The sequence below is a fragment of the Panulirus ornatus genome, chromosome 8 (genome assembly GCF_036320965.1).
Source record: "Panulirus ornatus isolate Po-2019 chromosome 8, ASM3632096v1, whole genome shotgun sequence".
In the NCBI taxonomy this organism is placed as follows: domain Eukaryota; kingdom Metazoa; phylum Arthropoda; class Malacostraca; order Decapoda; family Palinuridae; genus Panulirus; species Panulirus ornatus.
Window position 1 is genome coordinate 27,875,011 of NC_092231.1, and position 26,465 is coordinate 27,901,475.

General features: G+C 47.2%; 1 protein-coding gene across 2 annotated transcripts in view; it reads right to left on the reverse strand.

Moving 5' to 3' along the window:
• CaMKI (Calcium/calmodulin-dependent protein kinase I) overlaps positions 1-26,465 on the reverse strand; it is a 317,987-nt gene that overhangs the window by 283,523 nt on the left and 7,999 nt on the right. For both annotated transcript variants that reach the window (XM_071664256.1, XM_071664252.1), the window contains exon 2: positions 9,157-9,231. In XM_071664256.1, the coding sequence (XP_071520357.1) occupies positions 9,157-9,164 (8 nt within the window). In that variant the 5' untranslated portion in view covers positions 9,165-9,231. The remainder of the gene's footprint in view (positions 1-9,156; positions 9,232-26,465) is intronic.

The following is a 26,465-nucleotide window of genomic DNA, read 5'->3' on the forward strand; positions in this document are numbered from 1 at the left end:
TATCTAGCTTCCTTTCCGGCCGATCTATCTCCCTGGTTGTTGATGGATCAGCCCTCAAAGTTCTGTCCTGTCTTCTACATTTTCTTTTCATCAACCATTTCTTTTCTTTGATAAATAACCAAAAATACTCACATGCTGACGACAAAACATTGCATTCCTCCACATCAGTCAAATCTGTTCCTTCCTCCCTCACTCGACCTGCATCTCGTCTTGACAGTTCCTCTAAAATCTCAGACTTGGACAGGATATCTCAAGAGAGTAGATGAAATCTGGTTAAGTTTAATGCCTCCACGACCCAGTTTCTGCCGAGATCTCAATCAGAAATTCCTCACAACTTTCCTGTCTCTTTTAATGTACCAGTAACTCCACCACTTGACAATGAACATATGTGGTATTGCTATATCATTTAACCTAACTTGAAAACATTACATTAAGGAAACATAAGTCTTCCTCAAAAAACTGGGAGTCTTGTCTGGATGAAACTTCCTGTCTTCTGAACAGCTGTTTCGTTTACACACAGGCTTGATCCTTCCTTGTGTGGAGTACTGCTCTCTCATATGGGGTGGTTCTAGCTATACATCCTTACGAGACAGATGAGTTTAAGCAGGTCCAGCCTAAAAGCTCTCCCAAGATACCCTCATAACTTGACACACTTACCCTACGCCATAATGTTCGTTAACTTTCCTCTTCTATAAATATCACTTTGGTTTTTGCTCCCACAACCTGGCTGCTTGTCCGCCTCCACCAATGGGTTGTCCAGGCAATACTCAGCAAGCTGCTGCGTCACATGATCACTATGCGGTCGTTGGCAACTCAAGTATGAGTCGTTTTGATAACTATTTCTTTCCCTACACTTCCAAGCGCTGGAACTCTCCATCCCCTCACGTCTTCCTCAGTACCTACAACCGAGACTTTTTTTAATACAGGCTTTCCTTTTCGTACATATTCTCAAACCCATTTTCTTATCTCTTCTTTCTCCCTCCATATCTTCTAGTTCAACCAAGACCCGGCCTTGACGTGGTCCTTTTTTCCGTTACTGGAGCCTGAAAATCATAGTAGTGGCCGAAGGGTCGCCACGTCAACCCGGACAGTGCCACTGACACAGTCATTACCCGGGTCAGCGTCACTCAGTGCAATCCATTACCCAGGATAATGCAGAATGAAACTGCTGGACATATACCAGAATGGACGAGTGAATTATTATTATCATCATTATTGTTATTACTATAATTATCATTATCATTATTATTATTATTATCATCATTATTATTATCATTATTATCATTATCATTATTATCATGACACTACATGTCTTCCTTATATTCCTATAATCATATCTTGTGTTTCGGTGAGGCTAGGCGAAATTGGGGGCAGCACAGAGTTCGTCCCCGGCTGGGAGATGGTGGCACATGACTGGCTCGGATTATAAATTATGTTGTGGATAATAATTTTGATCATAATATCAGATCACACGAGAGATGTCTGGTGTCATGGCATTAATTGGTCCATCCTCCATGTTGTGTCCTGGTGACACACAGACTGGCCTCGGTAATGCTGTCCTGGATGAGGACTGTCCTGTGTGTTGCTGGCCTGCGTTACGGAGTGTCCTGAGTGACGCTGGCCTGTGGGACGTCTTGTTATGAGTGACGCTGGCCTGTGGGACGTGTTGTTATGAGTGACGCTGGCCTGTGGGACGTGTTGTTATGAGTGACGCTGGTCTGTGGGACGTGTTGTTATGAGTGACGCTGGCCTGTGGGACGTGTTATGAGTGACGCTGGCCTGTGGGATGTGTTGAGTGACGCTAGCCTGTGGGACGTGTTGTTATGAGTGACGCTAGCCTGTGGGACGTGTTGTTATGAGTGACGCTAGCCTGTGGGACGTGTTATGAGTGACGCTGGCCTGTGGGACGTGTTGAGTGACGCTGGCCTGTGGGACGTGTTGTTATGAGTGACGCTAGCCTGTGGGACGTGTTATGAGTGACGCTAGCCTGTGGGACGTGTTGAGTGACGCTGGTCTGTGGGACGTGTTGTTATGAGTGACGCTGGCCTGTGGGACGTGTTGTTGTGAGTGACGCTGGCCTGTGGGACGTGTTGTTGTGAGTGACGCTAGCCTGTGGGACGTGTTGTTATGAGTGACGCTGGTCTGTGGGACGTATTGTTATGAGTGACGCTAGCCTGTGGGACGTGTTATGAGTGACGCTGGCCTGTGGGACGTGTTGAGTGACGCTAGCCTGTGGGACGTGTTGTTATGAGTGACGCTAGCCTGTGGGACGTGTTGAGTGACGCTAGCCTGTGGGACGTGTTATGAGTGACGCTAGCCTGTGGGACGTGTTGTTATGAGTGACGCTGGCCTGTGGGACGTGTTGAGTGACGCTAGCCTGTGGGACGTGTTGTTGTGAGTGACGCTAGCCTGTGGGACGTGTTGTTATGAGTGACGCTGGTCTGTGGGACGTGTTGTTATGAGTGACGCTGGCCTGTGGGACGTGTTGAGTGACGCTGGTCTGTGGGACGTGTTATGAGTGACGCTAGCCTGTGGGACGTGTTGAGTGACGCTGGCCTGTGGGACGTTTTGAGTGACGCTGGCCTGTGGGACGTGTTGAGTGACGCTAGCCTGTGGGACGTGTTGAGTGACGCTAGCCTGTGGGACGTGTTGAGTGACGCTGCCCTGGGCGACGAATGGTTGTGAGTGACGTCGTCCCGGGTGACGGAATTTCCTGAGGGAAGAATTGTCATGACTGACGGATTGTCGTGAGTGACGCTGGCAGGGATTAAGGACTGTCCAGAGTGACGTTTGAGTGACGGAGTGCCTTTACGCTAACTTAGTTGACGCATATTCTGAGTGACACTTGTTCAGGTAACGAATTGTCCTGAGTGACACATGGTGGGGTGTTGTGAGTGTCGCTGGCCTCGATGAAGATTTGTCCCGAGTGACGTCACCTGTGTGACGCTTTGTCCTGAGTGAGGCTGGCATGGGTGAAGTATTATTGTCCTTAGTGACGCTGCCTTGAGTGACGATGGCTTGCGTGAAGGGATTTTCTGAGTGACGATGGCCTGTGTGATGAACTGCCCTGAGTGACACTGGATCGAGTGATGGATTGTCCTGAGTGACACCGGATCATGTGATGAAATGTCCTGAATTACGCTAGACTCTTCTGAGTGACGCTGGCCTAGTATATGGACTGTCCTGAGTGACACTAGCCTGTGTGATGGACTGTCCTGAGTGACACTAGCCTGTGTGGTGGATTGTCCTGAGTGACACTAGCCTGTGTGATGGACTGTCCTGAGTGACACTAGCCTGTGTGATGGACTGTCCTGAGTAACACTAGCCTGTGTGGTGGATTGTCCTGAGTGACACTAGCCTGTGTGATGGACTGTCCTGAGTGACACTAGCCTGTGTGATGGACTGTCCTGAGTGACACTAGCCTGTGTGGTGGATTGTCCTGAGTGACACTAGCCTGTGTGATGGACTGTCCTGAGTGACACTAGCCTGTGTGGTGGATTGTCCTGAGTGACACTAGCCTGTGTGATGGACTGTCCTGAGTGACACTAGCCTGTGTGGTGGATTGTCCTGAGTGACACTAGCCTGTGTGAGGGACTGTCCTGAGTGACACTAGCCTATGTGAGGGACTGTCCTGAGTAACACTAGCCTGTGTGATGGACTGTCCTGAGTGACACTAGCCTGTGTGAGGGATTGTCCTGAGTAACAGTGGCTTGAGTGAAGAATTGTCCTGAGTGACGGTGGCTTGAGTGACGGATTGCCCATAAGAGGGCGGTGTGGGTGATAAGACTGTCCTGAGGGACAATTTGAGTCACGGTCCACTTCTCCAGGAAGATGACACACTAGATCACCACCACCATAACATGGCCAGTCAGAAACATGCTTCTATGTACCATACTTTAACATTATGGAGATTCCTGTAGCGACCCACTGGTGCTCCACAGTGTCACCTGACTGACGAGGCCCTGATTTAGTGGCAGGTCACAGCGGGTGACCTCACCTGACCTAATCATCCCCAGAGAAATGAGTTCGGTGGCCTGAGAGAGATCAGAGCTCGCGACATTTAACTTCCACGACCCGACCTTCCTGCCTCTTATATACCCGGGTATCGCCGCAGTCTGCCAGTTGGCTGGCTGGCTCTGGACAACAAGTGTACCACTCCGGCACCTCAAGTCTTGGCTCTTAGGGCGTCTCTACCACCATCAGTATAAGTCCCACGGTGACTCCTGACGTGTCATCTTCCTGGCAGGTGTCATTGTGGTGTCTCATCTCTGACGTCCACCATCACCAGCAACCAGGCTCCAGTAACACGACCATCTCTTATTTCTCAACCTGCCACAAGTGACCTCTCCTCTCCCACTCCTGCACCTTCAGTAGTTCACACTATGAACCTTAACCAATAAATCACTGTTGTTTAACGTGTTTCCCTGGCCCTCTCTCAGGTACACCATTCCAACGACCCAGAAAGAGCACACACTAAATTCTTTTTTTCTCTAATGAGTGTGTTGCTGTAACAATATGCTCAGAAATAATACAACACGAGATCACTGATAGCAAAGTGTGCTTCAAACGTTGGACACGTAAGTGTTTTATCTAATATTGTCTGTCTGTGTTAGCATAGCGTGGCCTGGCCTAGAGGTGAGCTATTCATCCGCTCAATGTTAATTTAACTGTTCTGTTTGTACACCCGAGACTGTATAGCGCATCGCTACACAAACAGAGGAAAGACGGGAAAAATCTCCTACGTAAGATCACTTACTTCTACTTAACAAATGAGCTTCTTAAACTGTTTTTATAACATCCTTTAAGTGGTCTTTATTGGACTGGACCACTTACAAGATGTTTCTGTTTCTCGTCTGATCTTGTCATCGAGAAGCTCCAGACGGTATGATACTGACTCCTTCCATAACAGACATTCGTGATACAGATAAACAGAGGTAGGTCCAGGACTTGCCTGGAGTTCCAACGAGGATCCAGCAGCCTCAGAGCCACAGTTCCAGTCAAAATTAAAGGTTGCTCTAGGTCATATACTCTATGTATTTCCTTCCATTTGAGAACACTTTGATGGCAGTATAATTTGTCCGAGCCATTACATATTATATTATTCTTTGTCGCTGTCTCCCGCGTTAGCGAGGTAGCGCAAGGAAACAGACGAAAAAATGGCCCAACCCACCCACATACATATGTATATACATACACGTACACACACGCACATATACATACCTATACATTCCAATATATATATATATATATATATATATATATATATATATATATATATATATATATATATATATATATATATACACAAATGTACATAATTCATACTTGCTCTCTTCATTCATTCCCGTCGCCACCCTGACACACATGAAATGAAAAACTCCATGACCCACATGTGCGCGAGGTAGCGCTAGGAAAAGACAACAAAGGCCCCATTCGTTCACACTCAGTCTCTAGCTGTCATGTATAATGCACCGAAACCACAGCTCCCTTTCCACGTCCAGGCCCCACAAAACTTTCCATAGTTTACTCCAGACGCTTCACGTGCCCAGGTTCAATCCATCGACAGCAAGTCGACCCCGGTATACCACATCATTCCAATTAAATCTATTCCTTGCACACCTTTCACCCTCCTGCATGTTCAGGCCCAAATCGCTCAAAATCTTTTTCACTCCATCTTTCCACCTCCAATTCGGTCTCCCACTTCTCGTTCCCTCCACCTTAGACATATATATCCTCTTTGTCAATCTTTCCTCACTCATTCTCTCCATGTGACCAAACCATTTCAAAACACCCTCCTCTGCTCTCTTAACCACACTCTTTTTATTTCCACACATCTCTCTTACCCTTTCATTACTTACTCGATCAAACCACCTCACACCACATATTGTCCTCAAACATCTCATTTCCAACACATCCACCCTCCTCCCCACAACCCTACCTATAGCCGATGCCTTGCAACCATATAACAGAGTTGGAACTACTATTCCTTCATACATAACGAGATAACGTTCTCTCTACACATTCTTCATCGCTCCCAGAACCTTCGCCCCCTCCTCCAACCTAAGACAATTCCATTTCCATGGTTCCATTCGCTGCTAAGTCCACTCCCACTTCGACTGCTCGAAATTACACCTCGAGTTTTCGAAAAGTCATCTTTTGCGATGCTGTGTTACTGGGAGTACGGTCTCGTCAAAGAACTTTTCACTCCAAAGGAGTTTACCTTTCCCTGCTGTTGGAAGAAGCGCAGCCTTGGGTTGCAGGGAACTTTCACAGATAATAGTACTCGAAAATTGTGAATAAAATAGTTATATTTATCTCTATAAATATTCCAGGAAAATTTCTATGAAATAGTCCTGGTGTTACCCTGACTATTCTAATTGCTCCTGCAGTCCAAAGTTGCGCTACTTCCAAAAGCAGGGAAACGGAGACCTCTATGAAGTGAGGAGTTGTTTGATGATCCTGAATCTCCAGTGACACGGCTTCGTCACAGGTGACTTTTCACTCGCGGTGTAACCTCTAGCAGGAGCAGCCCGGTAACACTCTATACATTTATATATATATATATATATATATATATATATATATATATAATCATTATTGTTGGCCACATGACCACTCCTAGACTAAGGACGGTCGTTAATCAAGTGACTGGAAGGAGTGCAGTAATGAGCTTCAGACACAGGTGCGTGCAAGACTCTGGTGGAAAACAAAAAAGATGATTAAGAGATGGCTGACTGCAGCACCAGGCTAACCCCCCCCCCCCTCCCCCAGCCTCGAGGGGTAGCATCAGTAGCTGGTCGATACATCAACAAATGGAGGCACACATCGACTGAGGAAGACGACTGAAAATCTGTTTCCAGAGTCCGGGAGATGAGGACGACAGGCGAGTGGTTAGAAGTCAAGTGGCTCATTAGAGAGGCGAGCCGACTGGATAATAGCTTGGATATGTATATCACGACGGGAGACGGGATGGTCAGGTGAGGGAAGGTTCCCTCACATGTGACTCCTGCACCCCACAATGTTCCCACTACATACCCTCACATGAAAACCTTACTAGTGATAGAACAGCACACTATGAGATGGCATTTGTTTCAGGAAGTTGAAACTAGGATATCTACAGCTATCTGAAGATTGTATAGCCATAGAAGACGATGAGGGGCCACGGGTGAACCAGTGCAGTGTATAAGTCACCAAGTGGACGCCAGACCTCGGTCGTGTAGCTCATGAAACAGACAACACAGGCGAACCCAAAGGCACACTCTCGAGCTACACCAGGAACGATATCATCTGCTCTGTGTTTGACTTGCTTCTGAGGAAAGCGGTGCTCTCTGGACACTTCCACAGGACAATACACAGCAGGTCATGAGGCGAGGCGAGTCAAGAGTATACCTGAAGGGTGTCACAATCGTTCACCGCAGAATGACTTGATAAGAGAGAGCCGTGCTGTGCGTCACCTGCTGACGCAACTTGTCAAAATGAGACAGAGGAGGAGAGGCAGATTGTAAGGACGTTAGCAATATGCTTGGTAAAGGACGAGAGAGATCTATCGGTCAGAGAAGAGCGATGAACTCATGCACTTCGTGATGTGTTTTATCTCAAGATTTGTTATAGGGATTCGTAGTGGAAATAAAGGCTGTGTGAGGGTCAGATGAAGAGTGTGTCTGCGTAAGGTGAGGCGCTGCCTCCTCATGACGACAGATTATGACCGATCAAGACGTAGAGGAGGAAGATGAGTGTCTTAACGGAGGAGGGAAAGTCTGCCTCCACTGCGGCAGTTATAACTTACGGAGGAAGGGATGTCTACCTCCACAGCTGCAGCTGGGACCCCCGTTGTGGGCGTCTGTACACATGGGGGGAACGTCACACACGGGTCAGCTTGAGCTGTGAGGAGAGAAGTACTGCACATCTCCCCCTCATGACCCCTCCTGAACCGTCCTGGCTGAAGTGTGCAGGAGGGAATAGCAGGAGAGGTCGATCAATATACAGGAGACAGGACATACAAGCCTCATGAAACTTGGCCATGAAACTTGGTGATGAAAGTGAGAATGTGGTAAACGTTTGGCCACATGGCCACTCCTACACTGCTGGCCACATGGTCACTCCTACACTGCTGGCCATATGGCCACTTCTATACTGATGGCCAACATTACCAAGAAGATAAACACGAGCAGCAAGATAGCACTCACCGTCTGGGTCACTGCACACGACGCACCTCCCCAAGTGAGGTAGACAAAGCCTTCGCTTACTTAAGCTGGATAATCATAGAGAGAAACATGCAAGAAGCACCACAAGTGGTATTATCTCAACATCTGATGGTCAATAAGCTAATCATTAATCATCATGTCTTGCCAATGGATTCTGATGGACGAGTATACATAACTGCATGAAGCCACAATGTTCAAATGTCAGCATTTGTTTTCAAATCATCGTGTCCATTCTAACTATAATGTCCATTCTAACTATAACTCGTATGATTGTATAATTCATGGTGTTTAAATTTTCTCAGTTGATTACAATGATCATCCCATTTAACCTGCAACATATCTGTACATTTTAACTGTTGCTTGGACGTTTTTGGTGTTATTAAGGGTAATAAACTGAATTAACATGACATGTGGCTTCCTTCCTTATCTGCATAATTGAACGAGAGAATCTTTGTAAGCATTTAAGAGTTGAAAAAGTTTTCACATGCAGAATGATATAGTGGCTGGAGCAGTGAGAGTATCATGCTGTAATGAAATCATAACCACAAACTGGGCGAGCACATGACAGGCAGCGGATGAGAGCGGATGCACAGAGGTACTAAAACAGCGAACGGAGCCCGGGCGCGGCAGGCGAGCGGGCGGCCGTTCGGGCGGTGCGATGTCGGAGCGGTGTGTGGGGGCGGGTGGGCGGCCGTGGTGTGGGCGGGCGAGCTGGCCCTTACTGTAGGGTGGCCGAACCTTAAGCCTTATAAAAGTGTGGGAGGGCGGGCCTTAGCTGACGGTTTTGTATGACGTCATAGTAGAGCAGCAAAAGATAAGTCAGGGCTGCCAACACAACTGAAGATATATATATGTATATATATAAGTCAGGGCTGCCAAAAGGACCAATTGGTAGATAAAACTCTGCGTCACGATGCACTAACAAGCTCTCGTGTGCAGCGTCATTACTTACAATTCCATTACCAAATAGACTTTGTGTTTATCTTCAAACGTTTCTAAGAGCTGAACTATGTTGGGATGCGTTAGCCTGGAATACAGAAGAATAAACCAAGGTGAGAACAAGACGAATGAACAGTTTGGGCTGTAATTTCTGATTCAGTGAGATCGGTTAGGACAGTAACATGGAAGGGTCAGCGTCTTAAAAAACTACTTTAGTGACAAGTAAGGACAACAAATGCCTCATATCAAGGCGTCCCCTCCCTCTGACTGGGATATTCATTGATCCGTTCCATCCTACTGTCCATGTAGCTCCCGCTAAAAAACCTTGAAACAAAACAAATAACCACAAGACCCAGGAATCCAGAACGCGATGCGGTGGTGCCACATGTTGCAGCCTCTGTAGGGGTTTAGAGAGTGTGTCCGGGTGTTAGAGTGGCGGAGACGTGGCAAAAGTCACGCGAAACCTTGAATCACTTTCAAGAGAACATAATAGTTACATCTGTTAATGTCTGATAACAAAAAAGGTAATTTATCTCATGATAAATGATCGATGGGAGTTTTTTTTTTTATGAATTCTCAAACACACTTCCTGTGAAGATGTGTCTCCAAACAAATGCTATCCGATCGGTGATTCGAGGCGACGTTAGATTGCCACATCCCGTTTTCTTTTGGTGTGTGAGTGGGGGGTACTTACAACTCGATGACGAGGTAAACGCGTTCAATGTCCTCGTAAGTATCCAGCAGCTGCACTATGTTGGGATGCCGCAGTCTGTAAAAGTCCACACTTGTTATGGTAATATTAGACTTCCACTTACATTCCCCACTCTTTATGGTAACATTTTATGACAACACAAACTCCACTGAAAACCTACACACACACAAAAAAACTGACTATGGCAAGAGAAGCGTCCGAGCATACCTTAAATTCTCAAGTTTATTTGGGGAAAAAAATCTAAAATAAAATTTTATGTCCGGACCCAAAATTATTTTTTTTTAAATATTTATAAACTAAGGTAAACTGTTAAAAGTTTACATGAAAAAAAAATGTCTAAGCTACGGTCATTATGAGAAAGTTGACGAAAGTCTTCAGGTTTTCAGTGAAACAATAATCTTTTATAACATGCAAAAATATCAAAGGGTGATCAAAAAATAAAAATATTTTTTTAAAGGCAAGACATAGTTATAGAACAAGCAAAACTCACTGAAGTTATATAGAAACATGATTCTATAACCTGCAAAAATATTGACAAGTTAGTAACAAGACATTACTCCATTTTCTAAAGTCCGCTGCATACAAAACTATGTTGCTTGATCCAAGTTTCTCCCCGTGACTACAGCCTCTATAACCTCAACTTAGGATATGTCAGCAGACGTAATCGACTTACAACACCTAACTTCATCCCATTTCTCCTTATAGCTTCAACCATGACTGGCTGCACGACTCAGCACAAGTAACAAGTTTAGTAACACCACAGCAGCTAATCTGTCTTGCAATCTCCGCGTCACACACACATCACCAAGTCTGCCTCCTACACGTCAGGGGTCCGACTCAAATGCAGATTTCTTTTTTCTCTCGACAATGGCAACAGTTATACGAAAGGCCTGATCCGTCCTTGTATGGAGTACTGCTTCCACATCTGGAGAGGTTCCACCTACACGTACTTACTTCATACACTCAATACATAAGCAATCCCCACTGATCAACTCTCCCAATCTGACTTCAAAACTTGATCCTCTTTTTCCCTAGATGCATTGTTGGTTCTCTTTCCTTCTTATACAGCTATTACTTCGCCTCCTACTTTCGAGAGCGGGCTGTTGACGTGCTCCACCATCAACTAGAGTAAATCTCTGCCTTACATGGTTACTGAGTGGCCGTTAACAACAGAGACCCAAGCCACTGTGATTGTTGTTTCCTTCCTTACACCACTTAACTCTAGAGCTCCTAACCTTCTCACAGTCTTCCTAAAAGCTAAAGGCAGGTGTTCCATCACCTTAAATGACTTAGATTATCCTTCTCCTATATCTTCTGTTTGTACAGCTCACTTTCTTTATCTTCCTACTGAAGTCTAGCCTCGACGGGGACTTCCGTCCGTAGCTGGAGGGAATAATATTAAAGAATAAAAAGAAAATTATTTGAACTCAAGACAACATTCCTAAACTCAACCGACAGCTGGTTGGGTTGTGTTTACCCAGGAAAGAGTGAAGAACATAAGAGTTTGGATAAAAACACATAGAGTACATATGGCTTATGTGACCACAGAGTACATATGGTTTATGTGACCACAGAGTACATATGGTTTATGTGACCACAGAGAACATATGGCTTATGTGACCACAGAGTACATATGGTTTATGTGACCACAGAGTACATATGGTTTATGTGACCACAGAGTACATATGGTCTATGTGACCACAGAGTACATATGGCTTATGTGACCACAGAGTACATATGGCTTATGTGACCACAGAGTACATATGGTTTATGTGACCACAAAGTACATATGGTCTATGTGACCACAGAGTACATATGGCTTATGTGACCACAGAGTACATATGGTTTATGTGACCACAGAGTACATATGGTTTATGTGACCACAGAGTACATATGATTTATGTGACCACAGAGTACATGTGGTTCATGCGACCACACAGTACATATGGTTGATGTGACCGCAGAGTACATATGGTTTATGTGACCAAAGAGTACATATGGTTTATGTGACCACAGAGTACATATGGTTTATGTGACCACAGAGTACATATGGTTTATGTGACCAGAGTACATATGGTTTATGTGATCACAGAGTATATATGGTTTATGTGACCACAGAGAACATATGGTTTATGTGACCACAGAGTACATATGGTTTATGTGACCACAGAGTACATATGGTTTATGTGACCACAGAGTACATATGGTTTATGTGAAGAGGACAGAGAATCTTATTTAAAACATGAATGAAAATTTTGTTAAGAATAAGTTGGTTAAAAGTCTTAAGAATTGCCAAGCCATCGTACCCAGTGGTCGTACCGTCGTACATGAGGGTCGTACTGTCGTGCTCAAGGGTCGTACTCTCGTGCTCAAGGGTCGGTCCGTCGTACTAAAGGGGGGTCGTACTCTCGTGCTCAAGGGTCTTTCCGTCGTGCACAACGGTCATATCGTCGTGCTCAAGGGTCGTACCGTCGTGCATAAGGGTCGAACTGTCGTGCTCAAGGGTCGTACTGTCGCGCTCAAGGGTCGTTCCGTCGTGCACAACGGTCATATCGTCGTGCTCAAGGGTCGTACTGTCGTGCTCAAGGGACGTTCCGTCGTGCACAACGGTCAAACCGTTGTGCTCAAGGGTCGTATCGTCGTCCTCAGGGATGGGGTGACAGGTGTTCAACAGAGGACCCAGCAACACCTCACAGCTGTAGCCACAGCTGCGACAGCTTCCAGCCAGTCCCGCTGTAGTGGTGGCTGACCCTCACCAACAACACAGGTTGTGAAGCCCAGGATGTCCACATCAACAGGGCGTTGCGCAGAACAGGTGTTCACCTGAGCAGCAAATCCAGAGCTGGGGGGGCCCAGTGGAAGCATCCAGCTGGTACACAGGAGAGCAATGCTTATATGCGAATACCATGATCGACGGACCCAGAGGGTTGTCTGCGAGGCGAGAACCGTGGGTCAAGATACATGATGGCAGCCGCTGCTCAAGCCCTTGACAACATATATCTAACCGTGGTTCTTAAAGACGTTCTTTTAATGGTCTGTCACTCAAAAGGGATTGCCTGAATACCGAGTCTTACTTATACCTTGGTATACCGAAGGTCTTCTAGCCCCCCACAGCTGGGTCTGGGACCCTCCCTTACCTTACGTATACCTTATGATGGTTTGGGAGGTATTCTACCCCCACAGCTGGGTCTGGGACCGTACCTTACCTTACGTATACCTTACGATGGTTTGGGAGGTCTTCTACCACCACAGCTAGGTCTGGCACCTTACCTTACCTCACTCATACATTATCATGTTTTATGAGGTCTTCCACTCCCGCAGTTCGGCCTGAGACCAAGCTGTCGTGGTGTGCCTTTGTTTAGCTTGGCTGCTGGAGGCCGCGAGTGGTAGGCACTTCATCCTCCACAGCCTGCTGGTCTGATGCTCTCTGTACGTACTTGTGAAAACCTTGAAAAATATCTGGACAGTGTCGTGACCAGACCATTCCTAATGGTTGCTAGCCATCACACAGTTATGACCTCTGGATGTTTACAACGTCTTCCTCATCGACCATCTGGCATTTTCTAATTGTAGTGATGATAGTCTAAAGGTTCTCGCATGGCTGCAGATCCGACGGGGAACAACTTAAAAGTGGCAACCATACCTTCTAGGGTTTTCGCAGTGTAAAAAGCGTCATACCACTCTCCTGTCTGTGCCCTAGAGCGAACAGTCTAGCGATCTTAGCTACTGACAGCAGTGTCCATCTGTGGCAGCAGTCCCGCTCTATGTATGTACTGCAGCAGGCGGGTGCGGTGGTCAGTGTACCCTCAGTGTTTAAACCAACTGGACAACCTGTCGGTTCATTTTGCCCGGGGGATGATAGCAGCGTCAGGCTGGGGTGTGTGTGTGTCTGCATGGCCTGTCATCCGGGCCAGAGTTGTCATTTAAGACCTTCCCATCCATTACGGCCAGTGTGGTGGTGTTTACCCTTGCCTGTTTCCCCTCCGCGCCACACCGTGCAATGTGACACACAATCCGATAATAATATTTGCTCATTGTGCTCAGGAAAGAACCACTCATGGAGAGAATGCCAAACACATTACCGAAAAAAATGCCTCCACTGCAAATAAAAAAGCTCACCCAGCTACAGCAATGATATTTGATCTCAGGAAAATAAAAAAAAAAAGGAAAACGAGAATAATTGAACCGAAATAAAATCCGGCCCAAGCCTCTCTTTCTCACAAGTAACAAAACACACCCGGTCCAAAAATGCGCTCTCTCTCTCTCTCTCTCTCTCTCTCTCTCTCTCTCTCTCTCTCTCTCTCTCTCTCTCTCACCAATAACAGGTGATACATAAGGGAGGGAAATATCTGTCAGGTGTCGGGCGGGATAGTCGGCCCACTGAGCAGGCTGGCCAGGCAGAGTGCGGTACACAGACAACATGCCACCATGAACCACGGAGGCCCAAGATGACTGCACACTTGACCTGCAGCCATCAGGACCACTGTGGGATGTACAGTGGGGAAATGTAAGAAGATCCTGGATAAGTATTGACAAGGTGGACCACACCAGCCAGGTTACGTGGACCTGCAGCCATCAGGAGGACCACTGTGGGATGTACAGTGGAGAAATGTAAGAAGGTCCTGGATAAGTATTGACAAGGTGGACCACACCAGCCAGGTTACGTGGACCTGCGGGCTGCGGCTTTTAACAGTTTGGTCGACCAACGACTCGACTGAGAAGTTCGGACGCATCCCGAGCTGTGGTGTGGGGTAGAAGACCACACATGACTGCTGTAGGTAGAGTTCTACACCGTTAGGATGTTCCTCTTGTGTTAACTTTACATTTCATCATTGCAAGGTGTCATTTGTCCAAAATCATTCAGAAAAGGATTCAATTCTTTTTGCATCGTAGGTGTGTAGGATGTTATCATGGTAAAGTTTAAGAGTTCTCTAAGGTTATTTCCAATTTGTTACACAGTTTTTTGTTGCTGGTGAATGTGATGATTTTCATATATTTTCAATTATCGCTCGCGAGTCTTGATTTCACTTTCCAATATTTTCCCTCTGGCTCGGCCGAGTGCGAGATCCTGGTGCCCTGGTGGCTCTGTTTATTTCATTTCTGGAACATGTCAGAAGACTAGGACTCTTCTGTGTGGTCGCTCGTCCACATCACTGCTACCCACAAGTTTGTCAGCGACCACGCTCTCTCCTGCTAACTAGACTAACGTCTCTTGAACAAGATATGGCTGGGATAAGATACCTCAGACCCTCAGTAAAGGTCTACCTCAGGTGAAGCCCAGGATCTGTTGGTGAGACCCAGCATCTGTTGGTGAAGCCCAGCATCCGTTGGTGAAGCCCAGCATCCGTTGGTGAAGCCCAGCATCCGTTGGTGAAGCCCAGCATCTGTTGGTGAGACCCAGTATCTGTTGGTGAGGCTCAACATCTGTTGGTGAGGTCCAGCATCAGTTGGTGAGACCCAGCATCTGTTGGTGAAGCCCAACCATCTGTTGATGAGACCTAGCATCTATTGGTGAAGCCTAGCATCTGTTGGTGAAGCCAACCATCTGTTGGAGAGACCCAGCATCTGTTGGTGAGACCTAGCGTCTGTTGGTGAGACCTAGCATCTATTAGTGAAGCCAACCATCCGTTGGTGAGACCCAGCATCTGTTGGTGAGACCTAGCGTCTGTTGGTGAAGCCAACCATCCGTTGGTGAGACCTAGCATCTGCTGGTGAAGCCTACCATCTGTTGGTGAAGCCTACCATCTGTTGGGCATTGCACCTGGTCAGCACCGGTGTCTGGGTAACGCACCCGCGCACCTGATCAGCCTCTCTCAGCTGGGCAAGGTGAGAGGAATCCAGTGTTTTCCCACACTCGCTCCAGCAAGACAGGTTCTTCACCATGGAAGTAGGAACGAGTCATTGTTCTGGATTCACCTGAGGATCAACCCGTGGGGATGATGGCGCCACACAGGATGGGATATTGTAATCAGACAGAAATCTGTCTTCACGACCACGATCATTAACATATCCGTCGGTGGCCCACTTGGTCAAGCGGTTCACAATCCTTCTTTCCAGTGGCCCACTTGGTCAGGCGGTTCACAATCCTTCTTTCCAGTGGCCCACTTGGTCAGGCGGTTCACAATCCTTCTTTCCAGTGGCCCACTTGGTCAAGCGGTTCACAATCCTTCTTTCCAGTGGCCCACTTGGTCAAGCGGTTCACAATCCTTCTTTCCAGTGGCCCACTTGGTCAAGCGGTTCACAATCCTTCTTTCCAGTGGCCCACTTGGTCAGGCGGTCCACAATCCTTCTTTCCAGTCACTATGACCCTGGAAGCAGTGGTGTGGCGTGGCTTCCCTGCGTGTGCCGTTGTCCTGCTCAACCCAGCGATTGTGGAGACAATGATCATGAGAACCACAATGCCGTCAGCAGTCGCTCGACTCCCGAGCATTATGGTACTAAATTTCCACATTTGACAGAAATACGTCCCGAAAACACCGACGCTGGATTCTTCTTCGCCATCTCACTAATGGGCAGAATAACTTGGAGGTAAACCTGGAGGTAAACCTGGAGGTAGACCAAGGAAGGTGTGGCCAGCCAGACCTCACCAGCCACCCTCCTTCTGCTACCTGAGCAGCGGCGAAGACGAGCATGACCCAAAGTCAAGTGGGCGAGACCAGGAGTGGGTCACACCAGGTACTGATGACGGCAGTACACACGTGTACACTCATACTCCAGCCCTCGAGTGTACACCTCCCTCCCAATACTGCACAAGAGGAAATGACACACACACACACACACGTTCGATAGCTCGACCAATGGAGGTGGGGGAAATTAAACTATATTTTTCAGCGTGTCCGTGGGAGGGAGGAGCCGGCAGTGAAATGAGCAGTAAGAACAGCGTAGCAATTAGTGTGCAGTGATAAAAGAGTTTTGAGGGAGGGAGGGAGGGAGGGGTAGATGGCGATGCGTGGAGCGGAGGGCAGCGCACCGGCCAAGGAAAAACTGGTCGTCTGGCTGCTGGAACACGACATGGGAAAGATCAACGACTCTGGAAACACCGAGTGAGGAAATAATATCATCTTTTACGACCAGACACACGAATGGTCGTAACGACCAGAGACACGAATGGTCGTAACGACCAGACATACGAATGGTCGTAAAGACCAGACACACGAATGGTCGTAACGACCAGACACACGAATGGTCGTAACGATCAGACACACGAAGGGTCGTACCGACCAGACACACGAATGGCCGTAACGACCAGACACACGAATGGTCGTAACGACCAGACACACGAGTGGTCGTAACGACCAAACATACGAAGGGTCGTAACGAACAAACACTCGAATGGTCGTAACGACCAGACACACGAAGGGTCGTAACGACCAGACACACGAATGGTCGTAACGACCAGACACACGAATGGTCCTAACGACCAGACACACGAAGGGTCGTAACGACCAGACACACGAATGGTTGTTACGACCAGACACAAGAATGGTCGTAACGACCAGACACACGAATGGTCGTAACGATCAGACACACGAAGGGTCGTACCGACCAGACACACGAAGGGTCGTACCGACCAGACACACGAATGGCCGTAACGACCAGACACACGAATGGTCCTAACGACCAGACACACGATTGGTCGTAACGACCAGACACACGAATGGTCATAACGACCAGACACACGAATGGTCGTAACGGCCAGACACACGAATGGTCGTAACGACCAGACACACGAATGGTCGTAACGACCAGACACACGAAGGGTCGTAACGACCAGGCACACGAATGGTCGTAACGACCAGACACACGAATGGTCCTAACGACCAGACACACGATTGGTCGTAACGACCAGACACACGAATGGTCATAACGAACAGACACACGAATGGTCGTAACAACCAGACACACAAATGGTCGTAACGACCAGACACATGAATGGTCGTAACGGCCAGACACACAAATGGTCGTAACGACCAGACACACGAATGGTCGTAACGACCAGACACACGAATGGTCATAACGACCAGACACACGATTGGTCGTAACGAGCAGACACACGAATGGTCGTAACGACCAGACACACGAATGGTCGTAACGACCAGACATACGAATGGTCGTAACGACCAGACACACGAATGGTCGTAACGACCAGACACACGAATGGTCGTAACGACCAGACACACGAATGGTCGTAACGACCAGACACACGAATGGTCGTAACGAGCAGACACAGGAATGGTCGTTACGACCAGACACACGAATGGAAGTAACGACCAGACACACGAATGGTCGTAACGACCAGACACACGAAGGGTCGTAACGACCAGACACACGGATGGTCGTAACGACCAGACACACGAATGGCCGTAACGACCAGACACCCGAAGGGTCGTAACGAACAAACACACGAATGGTCGTAACGACCAGACACACGAATGGCCGTAACGACCAGACACACGAATGGTCGTAACGAGCAGACACACGAATGGTCGTAACGACCAGACACAGGAATGGTCGTAACGACCAGACACAGGAATGGAAGTAACGAACAGACACACGAATTTAAGTAACGAACAGACGCACGAATGGAAGTAATGAACAGACACACGAATGGAAGTAACGAACAGACACACGAATGGAAGTAACGAGCAGACACACGAATGGAAGTAACGAACAGACACACGAATGGAAGTAACGAGCAGACACACGAATGGAAGTAATGAACAGACACACGAATGGAAGTAACGAACAGACACACGAATGGAAGTAACGAACAGACACACGAATGGAAGTAACAAGCAGACACACGAATGGAAGTAACGAACAGACACACGAATGGAAGTAACGAACAGACACACGAATGGAAGTAATGAACAGACACACGAATGGAAGTAACGAACAGACACACGAATGGAAGTAACGAACAGACACACGAATGGAAGTAATGAACAGACACACGAATGGTCGTAACGAACAGACACACGAATGGTCGTAACGACCAGACACACGAATGGTCGTAACGAGCAGACACAGGAATGGTCGTTACGACCAGACACACGAATGGAAGTAACGACCAGACACACGAATGGTCGTAACGACCAGACACACGAAGGGTCGTAACGACCAGACACACGGATGGTCGTAACGACCAGACACACGAATGGCCGTAACGACCAGACACCCGAAGGGTCGTAACGAACAAACACACGAATGGTCGTAACGACCAGACACACGAATGGCCGTAACGACCAGACACACGAATGGTCGTAACGAGCAGACACACGAATGGTCGTAACGACCAGACACAGGAATGGTCGTAACGACCAGACACAGGAATGGAAGTAACGAACAGACACACGAATTTAAGTAACGAACAGACGCACGAATGGAAGTAATGAACAGACACACGAATGGAAGTAACGAACAGACACACGAATGGAAGTAACGAGCAGACACACGAATGGAAGTAACGAACAGACACACGAATGGAAGTAACGAGCAGACACACGAATGGAAGTAATGAACAGACACACGAATGGAAGTAACGAACAGACACACGAATGGAAGTAACGAACAGACACACGAATGGAAGTAACAAGCAGACACACGAATGGAAGTAACGAACAGACACACGAATGGAAGTAACGAACAGACACACGAATGGAAGTAATGAACAGACACACGAATGGAAGTAACGAACAGACACACGAATGGAAGTAACGAACAGACACACGAATGGAAGTAACGAGCAGACACACGAATGGAAGTAATGAACAGACACACGAATGGAAGTAACGAACAGACACACGAATGGAAGTAACGAACAGACACACGAATGGAAGTAACGAACAGACACACGAATGGAAGTAACGAACAGACACACGAATGGAAGTAACGAGCAGACACACGAATGGAAGTAACGAACAGACACACGAATGGAAGTAACGAACAGACACACGAATGGAAGTAACGAGCAGTCACGAATGGAAGTAACGAGCAGACACACGAATGGAAGTAACGAACAGACACACGAATGGAAGTAACGAACAGACACACGAATGGAAGTAACGAGCAGACCCACGAATCGTAATGACAAGCAAGGGACACAGGAGGACACTACTGGGGAGGTGAAGAGCGTGGGACACAGAGGGACACTGCTGGAGAGGTGGAGCATGGGACACTGGGGGATACTGCTGGGGAGGAGTGAGGGACACAGAGGGACACTGCTGGAGAGGTGGAGCATGGGACACTGGGGGATACTGCTGGGGAGGAGTGAGGGACACAGAGGGACACTGCTGGAGAGGTGGAGCATGGGACACTGGGGGATACTGCTGGGGAGGAGTGAGGGACACAGAGGGACACTGCTGGAGAGGTGGAGCATGGGACACTGGGGGAAACTGCTGGGGAGGAGTGAGGGACACAGAGGGACACTGCTGGAGAGGTGGAGCATGGGACACTGGGGGAAACTGCTGGGGAGGAGTGAGGGACACAGAGGGACACTGCTGGAGAGGTGGAGCATGGGACACTGGGGGATACTGCTGGGGAGGAGTGAGGGACACAGAGGGACACTGCTGGAGAGGTGGAGCATGGGACACTGGGGGAAACTGCTGGGGAGGAGGAGTGAGGGACACAGGGGGATACTGCTGGAGAGGCGGAGCATGGAACACTGCTGGAGAGGTGTGGAGCATGGGACACAGGGGGACAATGCTGGGGAGGTGAGGAGCGTGTGACACAGGGGTACAACACTGCCTGGGAGGAGGCTGGAGGACGAGCAAGATTAATGAAACATCAAGGTTGAGGAGCCTCCTGGTCGTGTGGCGCTACCTCTCGTGCCAGCTTTGATGTCCTGAGGGAGGCTGGAGCTCCCACTCTCCTCCTAAGTTCATCTTACCTCACAAGTTTGGAGCAATGAACAGATAAATGTGCAGTGCAACATCTCGCCAGCCCTGCACCAAACTCCTCATGAAAAGACGGTGGCCTTTGATCGTGTGCCATGGCTGGTGGTGCCCTAAACGCGTTTGTTGGTTGATGTTGAGTGAAGCGGAAGCTGGGTCTTGATGAGTGAAGCGGTAGCTGGGTCATGATGAGTGAAGCGGAAGCTGGGTCATGATGAGTGAAGCGGAAGCTGGGTCTTGATGAGTGAAGCGGAGGCTGGGTCATGATGAGTGAAGCGGGGGGTGGGTCATGATGAGTGAAGCGGACGCTAGGTCTAGATGAGTGAACCGGAGGCTGGGTCATGATGAGCGAAGCGGGGGGCTGGGTGTTACGATGTGTGAGGCTTACGAATGAGTAACAAGCCCAGAGTAATGGCTAGGAGGAACTTGCTGCCCACACTATCCATCTTTAAGAAGGAGCTGCTGGCTTGCTGTAAAGGCTGAGAGTAATGCATGAGTTACCCTTCCTCTTGTAGGCAGGGGAAAATTCTAATATCAAGAGGACTTCCATGATCAATGACTTCCTTTTATCACGATTGGATTTCATGATTTTCCTGTTATGTGTCGGGTCATCTCATGTCATAGTCCTGGAATGCTGCTGGAGCATATATCGCTCAGGATCATCCTCCATCTGGAGCACTTGGTCGTCTCCAAGTGGTGATGACACCATTGTAATCCACGACATGTTGCCCACAATCTTCATCAAAACATGACTATATCTACAGCTGCCATTGGTTCTCGTGAGTGCGGTAGGGTCCTGGCTCAGGAGTCTCATACATCAAGTTGCTGGTCCTGGTGTTCTCATGCTACACGACCACCTTCGTGCTGGCTGGCCTGCCAACCAGCACACGCACCATAGAAAGTCAGAGCCATTAAGGGATGACTCATGAGTTCTCTTATAACGTCAAAGTCAGCGTCTCTAGAAGGGGGACAGCGGGTGGACATGCCAGCAGGAAGCAGCAGAAATTATACTGCTGCTGGGGGTCCTTGAGTGGGGGTTAGAAGTAATGCATATACAGTGGGGATGGCTCAGGAATAAGACATAGGTGAAATGTGTTGGAAAAGTGGTCATCACAGTCGGCACCTCCGACTGGGTGTTGAGGGAAGAAGGAGAGACCTCGACTCCATCTGGATCATCCCAGGCACAGTGTAACCAACCGTTAAGGTCCCCTGCATCAAGGATTTCATAAGTTGAATGTGAAGAGACCAGTGCTTACCTTCACGAGGCTCAACATGTGCAAGAGCTGTACATAGTCGGATGAATCTTTTGGAAAAATATACGATACACAAAGGCAAAGGTATAATGGGTGGAGAAATTTAGAAGCAGATAGCCTCAGAGGTGGAGGACTTCAGACCCACGAGGAAGGCAATAGGTATGTAGGGGTGACGATTACATGATCAGCCTTCCTCACACCACGTACTGTCCTCAGGCATTTTCCTTCTAACCAGTTCATCCTCATCAATTCTTTTCCATTCAAGGCTCAAGCTTGGAACCCACACAACACTGTCTGGTCCACCATACCGTCAAACATATCCTTATTTGCTCTCGGAGACACTGACTTCTTCCAGATACTTCTCTATGCACACTGGACCTTTGTCCCTTCACTTATGCTTCCATCCGCTGTCATGTATGTACCTAAAGTACTCATCTCCTTCACCTTCTCGAACTCATCCTCAAACCGACCTGTCCCTCGCTCCTGCTAAACCTCACAACCTTACTTTTATTGACATTAGCTCTCAACTTGCTCCTGTCAAATACTCTCCCAGGCTCGGACACCAGATTTTTCAGTTTCTTACTCAACTCTACCAACATAGTTGTGTTATCTCCAAACAGACCCCTCACATCTCCAGCATCCTGTAGACCATCCCTCCTCTACCCTCTCCCCTTTCCTCTGGGACCTTCCCATTCCCCCTCCCCCACCAACCCTACCCCAGCTACGAACAGATTAAACAACCATGGTGACATTATACACCCTTATCGCATACATGTCTTCGCCTGGAACCACACATCCTCCTCTCTTCCTATGCACACACAAATGCCTTTTTCTGCTGGTGAAAACGCCTCATTATATCGAGGACCTTTCCTCTCAACATCATATATTCATAGCACCTTCCACAAGGCATCTGTCAATGTTATCGTATGTTTTCTCCAGGTCCACAGATGTTATCGTATGTTTTCTCCAGGTCCATAAATGTCATACGAAATCCTCTCATTCTGTAAGTATTTATCACAAAAGTTTTTCAAAGCAAGCGTCTGGTCCACAAACCTTCTACCACTCTGGAAACGACATTGCTCCTCCTAATACAGATGCTCTGTGCGTATTACCAAACCCGCACTCACCATTCTTCCATACAGCTTACCCGGAATACTCAAGAGCATTGTATATCTGCTCTCTCTCTCTCTCTCTCTCTCTCTCTCTCTCTCTCTCTCTCTCTCTCTCTCTCTCTCTCTCTCTCCATACAGGCTTCCTGGTAAGCTGTCAGGAAGGGTAAGAGAGATGTGTGGTAATAAAAAGTTGTAGAGAGAGCAGAAGGGGGCGTGTTGAAATGGTTTGGACATATGGAGAGAATGAGTGAGGAAAGATTGACAAAGAGGATATATGTGTTAGAGGGGGAGGGAACAAGGAGAAGCGGGAGACCTAATTGGAAGTGGAAGGATGGAATGAAAAATATCTTAAGCGATCGTGGCCTGAACATAAAGGAGGGTGAGAGGTGTGCAAGGAAGAGTGAATTGGAACGATGTGGCATACCGGGGTCGACGTGCTGTCAATGGACTGAACCAGGGCATGTGAAATGTCTGGGGTAAACCATGGAAAAGTCTGTGTGGCTTGGATGTGGATAGGGAGCTGTGGTTTCGGTTCATTACACATGACAGCTAGAGAATGAGTGTGAACGAATGTGGCCTTCTTTGTCTGTTTTCCTGGCGCTACCTCGCTGACGCAAGGGGTGGCGATGCTGTTTCTTGTGAGGCGGGGTGGCGCCGCGAATAGATAAAGGCAAGCAAGTATGAATATGTGTATGTGTATATATGTACATGGCTATGTATGTGTATGAATATGTATGTATATGTGTGCATGTGTATGTGTAAAAGTATGTATATGTACGTGTATGAGCGTGTATTTATATGTATGCATATGAATGGATGGGTCTTTTCTTCGTCTGTTTCTTGGTGCTACCTCGCTGACGCAGGAAATGGCGGTCAAGCATAATAATATAATCAAATAACATTCGTATATTTTATTGTCGCTTTCTCCGTCAGAGAGGTAGTGCCAAGAACAGACGGATATAGGCCAATGCCGCTCATATCCATTTTCTAGCTGTCATGCGTAATACACCGAAACCACAGCTCCCTATCCACATCCAGGATCCACAAACCTTTCCATGATTTACCTTGGGCGCTTCACATACCCTGCTTCAGTCCATTGACAGCATGTCGATCCCAGTATACCACATCGTTCCAATGCACTCTATTCCTTGCATGCCTTTTACCCTCCTGAATGTTTATACCACGACCGTTCATATCTTTTCACTCCATCCTTCCATCTCCACTTTTGTCTCCCACTTCTTGTTCCCTCCACCTCTGAGACATATATCCTTTTTATCCATCTTTCATCACTCATTCTCTCCATATGTATAAACCATTTCAGCACACCATGTATATTACCACACCTTTCTTTCCTCTCTCTCTCTCTCTCTCTCTCTCTCTCTCTCTCTCTCTCTCTATATATATATATATATATATATATATATATATATATATATATATATATATATATATATCCCTCCTGTTATATATATATATGTTATATATATGTTATATATATGTTATATATATATATATATATATATATATATATATATATATATATATATATATATATATAACATACAAAGCTCCATCAGCCAGGATCGAACCTGGGACCCCTTGTGCACGAGGCAGGCATGCTAACGCTAGGCTAAGGGACTGTATAATAGGAAACAACTATTCGAAATACTAAGTACTCGAATACCCTTCGTCTCACTATGGTGAGCAACGGGGTCTATCGGTTGTTTCCGAACAGAACACATAGCCAGCTGAGAGCGTTTTACCGAACCTGACTGTACAACGCGGAGTTACATGAATACAAATAAAGTGTATATGAACGCGCACCTTCATAGAACATACAAAGCTCAATCAGCCAGGATCGAACCTGGGACCCCTTGTGCAAGAGGCAGGCATGTAACCGCTAGGCTAAGGGACTGAAAAAGAGGGCAAATGAGAGTTGGGGTGAGAGAGTATCATTAAATTTTAGGGAGAATAAAAAGATGTTCTGGAAGGAGGTAAATAAAGTGCGTAAGACAAGGGAGCAAATGGGAACTTCAGTGAAGGGCGCAAATGGGGAGGTGATAACAAGTAGTGGTGATGTGAGAAGGAGATGGAGTGAGTATTTTGAAGGTTTGTTGAACGTGTTTGATGATAGAGTGGCAGATATAGGGTGTTTTGGTCGAGGTGGTGTGCAAAGTGAGAGGGTTAGGGAAAATGATTTGGTAAACAGAGAAGAGGTAGTAAAAGCTTTGCGGAAGATGAAAGCCGGCAAGGCAGCAGGTTTGGATGGTATTGCAGTGGAATTTATTAAAAAAGGGGGTGACTGTATTGTTGACTGGTTGGTAAGGTTATTTAATGTATGTATGACTCATGGTGAGGTGCCTGAGGATTGGCGGAATGCGTGCATAGTGCCATTGTACAAAGGCAAAGGGGATAAGAGTGAGTGCTCAAATTACGAGGTATAAGTTTGTTGAGTATTCCTGGTAAATTATATGGGAGGGTATTGATTGAGAGGGTGAAGGCATGTACAGAGCATCAGATTGGGGAAGAGCAGTGTGGTTTCAGAAGTGGTAGAAGATGTGTGGATCAGGTGTTTTGCTTTGAAGAATGTATGTGAGAAATACTTAGAAAAGCAAATGGATTTGTATGTAGCATTTATGGATCTGGAGAAGGCATATGATAGAGTTGATAGAGATGCTCTGTGGAAGGTATTAAGAATATATGGTGTGGGAGGCAAGTTGTTAGAAGCAGTGAAAAGTTTTTATCGAGGATGTAAGGCATGTGTACGTGTAGGAAGAGAGGAAAGTGATTGGTTTCTCAGTGAATGCAGGTTTGCGGAAGGGGTGTGTGATGTCTCCATGGTTGTTTAATTTGTTTATGGATGGGGTTGTTAGGGAGGTGAATGCAAGAGTTTTGGAAAGAGGGGCAAGTATGAAGTCTGTAGGGGATGAGAGAGCTTGGGAAGTGAGTCAGTTGTTGTTCGCTGATGATACAGCGCTAGTGGCTGATTCATGTGAGAAACTGCAGAAGCTGGTGACTGAGTTTGGTAAAGTGTGTGAAAGAAGAAAGTTAAGAGTAAATGTGAATAAGAGCAAGGTTATTAGGTACAGTAGGGTTGAGGGTCAAGTCAATTGGGAGGTAAGTTTGAATGGAGAAAAACTGGAGGAAGTAAAGTGTTTTAGATATCTGGGAGTGGATCTGGCAGCGGATGGAACCATGGAAGCGGAAGTGGATCATAGGGTGGGGGAGGGGGCGAAAATCCTGGGAGCCTTGAAGAATGTGTGGAAGTCGAGAACATTATCTCGGAAAGCAAAAATGGATATGTTTGAAGGAATATTGGTTCCAACAATGTTGTATGGTTGCGAGACGTGGGC